Source organism: Pygoscelis adeliae, unplaced genomic scaffold, assembly GCF_000699105.1.
Source record: "Pygoscelis adeliae isolate BGI_AS28 unplaced genomic scaffold, ASM69910v1 Scaffold402, whole genome shotgun sequence".
Taxonomy (NCBI): Eukaryota; Metazoa; Chordata; class Aves; order Sphenisciformes; family Spheniscidae; genus Pygoscelis; species Pygoscelis adeliae.
The window spans coordinates 7,164,059-7,170,148 of NW_008824411.1; the positions used below are offsets into that span (position 1 = coordinate 7,164,059).

The window sequence follows — 6,090 nt, forward strand, 5'->3', positions numbered from 1 at the left end:
TTACAGAAGTGAATGTCCAGGGCAGTCCCACAGAACACGGCTGGAGTCCTTTCATTAATAAAAGCTCATTTTTGGGATTACACGCTTGCAATAAGTGTATAATAACATCCTGTTAGCATTGCTTCATGTCCACTGGCAAGATGCTCTTTCGTAGTTAGCAGGGATCAGAAGCTCGTACCTTCCTTTGTTCAAGCAATAAATGTGCTTGTTTTCAGCCAAAGAAATTAAAAAAAAAAAAAAAAATTTGGTGAAAGATGGCTGAAATATTTTTGTGCTCTAACAACATAAATGTTTAGAGCCAGATCTGAAAACTGCCAGGTGACATCCTCTTTGGGTATTATCCATGAGTCTCTGATGTAAGAGAAGAGCTATTTCTGAACTAGTGGGTATTAGCACATGACTACTGCAGAGTATGGAATTGCTTCAGCACAGATAGGAGCTGAAAACCCTGCCTACCTGTGAAGGGCTCATGGGAAGATTCCCACTGGTGCAAAATTCCCCCATAGATGAAATTCTCACAGCCTCAGTGATTTTGGCTTACCCCAGCAAATGCTCAAACAGGGAAGTAAGAACCTTTTTTTTTTTTTTTTTTGGCAAGTGCTGGCTTCCTTAGGCTTGACTCTAACTGGTGTAAAAAACAAACAAACAAAAAAACAAAAAAAAAAAGTTAGTATACCAAAAAAAAATCAAAGAAATATTTATTTCATGTTATGTTAAGGAGCTGAAACCATTACCAGTGTTGTTCAATATCCAACCGTGGTCTTCACAATCTGGAGGGTAGCTTATTTTCCAATATCGTGCAGGTTGATTGAAGTTTTAGAACCCATTTTAGACTGGAGATAACCTAGACTGAGCCTTTGGTAGAGTGAAGTGTATGCAAGCATAAACTTATCACTTTTATTAACTATTTTAGTGTTACTGTAGAAATACATCCTGCCATATCCAAAAGATGCCTCTCCTAGCCCTCTGAACATAACTCACACTGTCAATCCTTTGATTTAAATGCATATAAATTTAAAATGGCAGCAGGGATACATACAAAGAGTTAACTTGTTATGAAACAAAATCTACTGAAGCACCAAATAGCTCGTGCTAAACTGCAAAGACGCTAGGCTCAGCCTTTCCTTGTACAATAAAGACTTGACTGAGGTTGTAAGGTGTTTAGATTTTATTTCTATGTGATGCGTTAATACTGTATCTAATTGTATTCCCCCCATTTTGTGCAAGCCTGAAATAAGTTACCGAAAGGAGAAAAGAAATCAAGAATAAAAATGTAAAATGGGGACAAGCCAACTTACTTGAAGCAAAAGGATTTCAGAAAGGGCAATAGAAGTCCCTGGGGTTTAGATAGATGCACTTGGCAACTTTTGAAGCATAAGTGGTCGTCTTCCTACAAGAAATAAAGATCTTCATGTACAGCATGTTAGCATACCTGCTAACAGTTTGGATATAATAAACTTCAATTTAGAATTAAACAAAGAATCTAATGACAGTAATCATGTATAAGCTTCCATTTACTGTATCTAAATTGCCCAGAGTTCAACAGAATAGCTTGCATTCACTTAGAAGAAGTAGCACAGACTGTAACAACCCGTTTCTCTTACATATGTCAGCAGGACTAATGAAATAAGAAATGGACTATGGCTGTGAAGTCGCCACAGGCACATCCTGGTAGTGCGGATTGCTTGCTGCCTTTTTGAGAACAATATTTCTTCAACTTTTAACAAACCAGAAACTGCTCAAAGGCATAGATGAGTTGCTTTTGTAATTTGTGCCAAGGGCTGTGGAGGTTGTAGATAGAGAATTTTTTAATTGTTGGAGAAATCCCAGTAAGCAAACATGTTACCTGTGTGCAGTATTTAAGCCCTTGCCAAAACTTTAATGAAAGGCATCTGAAATAATGCTCGCGTAGTCCCTAATCCTCATGCTTTTGAGACAGCAAGTGCCAAATTGGTGCCAGCTTGCCAAGGAAAGGACAGGGAAATAAAATGGGTTTGAAGAAGGATCACATACTTCTGGATTTACAGGCTTACTCCCATTAGAAAAACTTCCCCAAATGTTTCAAAGCTCTGAAAGTGATTGACTTCTAAATCAAATCTGAAGTTTACCCGTATAATTGCAACAATGGCCCTTCCATTCACTGTTTTTGCTATCATGGGGGGATGCGGCTGTTCTATATATATCTCCTCTTAATTACTGGTAATAAAATACTTGCCACGAGTTAGAGTGGCCCTCATTGCTATACAGCCATTACAGCTGCAAACATCATGCCTAGAAGTATAGCTTAATATTGTAGCACATCCATTCAGTTTGGCTTTGTTCTCCTCTTTCTCTGCACTGGCTAATTGATGTGAAAATCATTCCCATCCGTTTGTCTGCTGAGACTCGGTATATCTGAGACAAATCCCTGTCCTGTGCTTTGTTTGTGAACACCGTGTGACTTGGAGCTGAGCAAAATTGATGTGCTGTTGGCTTGAGAAACTGCTGCAGAAGCTGGCCAAGCTGGCAGCGGTTATCCAAGCAAAGCACAGAAGATTTAAGAGGCAGGGTTAGTGCACTGGGGCTATTTTTATGCTTTTTTTTATTAAATACTTCAAAGGCAGGGGAAAATGCATCCTCTCAAGTAACTTCTGCAACAACTGTTGGGTGTTTGAATTGCATGGAAGGGAGTACCTTGATGTTTGATTGCATTTAGTCAAGACCTCGCTACTGCAGTGCTTTCCTATATGAAATTATTCGTGTTGCTTTGAGTCTCTCACTGCTTGATGAAATAGTCGTATGGGAAGTGTTTTGGGAAAGCTCAATCTGTGGCTCTTAAGATTTCTGCCATGTTATTTAAACACACAAATACATGTTATATGCTGATATAAAGCAGCAAGCTGTGTGGACTAAAGAATTTTTCAACATGCATAGGTGATATCCATGCTATACAAAGAGTCGGATTGTACATTCAGTTTGTTTTATCACTAAGGTTTGTTTTAAGGAAGATATGGGAAACAAGTGGACTTTGTAGCTGTATAGCTGTCTAAGTACATTGGCTAGAACTCCTGATTTTAATTTGCCTGATAGTACGCAAACAGTAGTGAATATTATCTTGTTTTAAATACAAGTTTCTTAGTGATGCTTTTTGTTATACAGTAAGTAGGTTGAGATTCTTCTGCAGGTATTCTTACTTCCACATCAAACGGTGTACTCTTGCACAGAAGGTCTCCAAAGTCTCTTACACCCTGAGTTTACAGCGTAGCATGCTGCAAGGATGCAGACATTTCTTGGGTGGAACGTGTCAGCTTTTTAATAGTGCGCAATTATGATGCAGAGCCATTTAAGGCACTAATTGGAAAATATTGTATCCATTTAGAATTACAGAGAAAAAATATAGGTAAGCAGAGTGTAATTACCCAAAGTGGAATTGGCCCAAGACTTGAAATCCATACTCCTGCAAATAGCACAAGGAGATTTTTAATGACTGTAGATGATCAGGCTTCAGTTTCTTGTCTTGTTCAAAAGGCAACATTTGCAGTAGAACTAGCCTTCCAGTGTCATGGGGAGGGACCAGCTGCACAGTGCTGCAGTACCCCTGAGCTGACAGAATTGGCAGCACTATCTCTCCCAAACTGTTGGTTTTCCTTTATTGGTCTCAGCCAAGTTCAGCACCAATAAAATGAGATTCTGCTTATCCAGAGACAAATGCAAACCAACATATATGTTACTGATCTGTAATGTGAATTTTGATATAAAGGATAGAAATGCCTTTATTTTGTCATGTAATTGTACAATAATTACACTTGTGTAATTACAATATTATTCCTCTACACATATATAAAAAAACTGAAATAATCTGTTGAAGTATTTATTGCTATTGTGCATATCGCAGATAGTGCTTCTTTCTTTTGAAATAAACATCTGTGGCACAAAAAAGGTTGGTATTTGTCCAACTGAAATCCTAAGTCTTAAGTAATTACCAGTCCAGAGATGAGTTGAGTGCTAAACATGAATTAAAGATCCTTCCATGTTTACCAATTGTTTTAAATTGTACTCTTCCTCGCTTTTAGAGTTTGATAGTGGTGTTGAGTACAAGAACATTGATCATTAAATGGCCCATGGATGTCATCAGTACTTCCATAGAAAGTCATTGTCAGAAAATTCATTCTAATTCAAGGTTAATTAGTGTAACATTAAAATTATGTGTTACAAAAATTAATTACTTGCTGGGTCAAAAAGTGTGTTAAAAAGCTTAATGCCTTGTGTCTGAGATCGCATTTCCTTACTCAAAATCATGTTTTACCTCTGCTGCCCTGCCCAAGAACATCCAGCAGAAGCAGTGTGAGCTGTGAGCTTCGGTTGCAGGTGTCTTCTGCCCCTCCTGCTGTTTTGGCACCGTGGTCAGGAAATTTGGCTCACAGTTCCCATTAGCAGATAAATTAGTTGCTCACCTTGTTCCTCACTGCTCTGTCAAGAGATTTATAACCAGGCATGGGCTAATTTAACTGATTTCATCTGTGAAGGTCTGTGACTGTTTTGTGTAGCAGGTCAGTCTGACGGTGTCACAGCTTGGGGGATGATTTCTTGGTTATCTGCGGGGTGATTTCCAAGGAATCCCCTGCAAGCGTGCCACATGCTGTCCTAAATCAGGAGAGACTGATACTATCAGTAAGTCTAATTTACTAAGTGTATATAGTAAACAAAGAAGAAAACCTTCAATCTCAAACTACTTTGAGCTACCTTTCTCTTTGGGGTTGCTGATATAAAAAATCTTCCATAGTTCATAGAAAATGTCTTAGAGCTGCTTGTCAGAAGGCTCTGTTACTGCTTTGAATGCATTTTTGCATTATAAGAAGATAAGCACTCCAGCCCCAGCGCAGGGCTGTTAAAGTGGTGAAACTGTATCACAGCTCTGCTGTGATGTCCTGTTGCAAGAACAAGTATTACCTTTCACAGGCTTGGCTGTTCTAGCCCAGAATCAGGGCAGCACCCATGAACCCAACCCTGAAAGCTTGGCTTCGCTTCACTGCTTCCATAGCCCTTTCCAAGGCCAGCTGGGTTTTCAGACGTACGTGTCAGCCCTCAGAGGGGTCCTAAGCTACTTCCCATGTCCTTGACAGGCAGGAAGATCTGAACTTCTATTGCATCCCCTCCTGTCGTGGCAGAGACATGCAGAGAGACTTCAGGTGTGCAGAGACCTGTAGAAAGGGGATGGGAAGAAAACTGTGGAGGTTTGGGAGGGGCTGGAGGCATGGAAGCAGCAGACCATGTTGCAGAGCTGAGAGGGGGACGGTCGTGGGTGATGCCTGCCCAGACACCCAGTTTTAATCTCCTGTTGCAGCAGAGGCAGGGCCTGTAAGTTGAGTGTTTCGGACCTGCCAGAGGAATGAGCTTTTGGGGACTTGGTGTCCGAGTGACTTAGGCAGCATGGAAAATCTTATCCTTACTGTGTAAGTCGTTGCTCCCAAAAAAGTCAGAGGTGTCAAAATCCCAAATCTATATAGGAAAACAAATCATGTCATGGCTCCTGCTTTTCATGCTTTGCTGCTTTGCCCCTCTACATTTTTGCTGGCTTGTGGGGTTGATGCTAAGTTAATGAAAAATTGAACTATGCGTCACTTTTAACATTTCTAGCATTATTCCGTAAGTCCAAATCAGGAGCAATAGTATGTTACATACTCATATTAGTGTAGTTTTTTTAAAAAGTCTGTGTTAATTTTGTTATTGGTACTCAATACTTCACAGCAAGACTGTGATTCTCTGCACTTCTTTTTTTTGCTGGCTTTGTTAATTTTCTCCTGGATGTTGCAGGGCCGGGCTCTGCTCCACTGGGCGTGTGACAGAGGACACAAGGAGTTGGTTTCAGTACTGTTACAGCACGCTGCTGATGTTAACAGCCAGGTAAGAAAGGAATAAAAAGTTGAATTTATCGATGTGTTACGTAGCGTCCTGACCGAATGTTTCGCATGAAACTGAATTCTTCCAAAACTCTATAGCAAGTTCTCTCAGAGCACTTATCACAGAGAAGAACACCCAAAAAAGGTAACCTGGGAAAAATAATGGAATTTGGTTGCATGAAATACATAGTTATAAGGGACCTTTTTCAGT

The 6,090-nt window shown here is 39.9% G+C and overlaps 1 protein-coding gene across 1 annotated transcript in view; it reads left to right on the forward strand.

The window, feature by feature from the left end:
- The window catches only part of ACBD6 (acyl-CoA binding domain containing 6), a 91,212-nt gene that overhangs the window by 39,458 nt on the left and 45,664 nt on the right, over nucleotides 1-6,090 (forward strand). Inside the window, exon 7 of the mRNA XM_009320730.1 lies at nucleotides 5,794-5,883. Within this exon, the coding sequence (XP_009319005.1) occupies nucleotides 5,794-5,883 (90 nt within the window). The remainder of the gene's footprint in view (nucleotides 1-5,793; nucleotides 5,884-6,090) is intronic.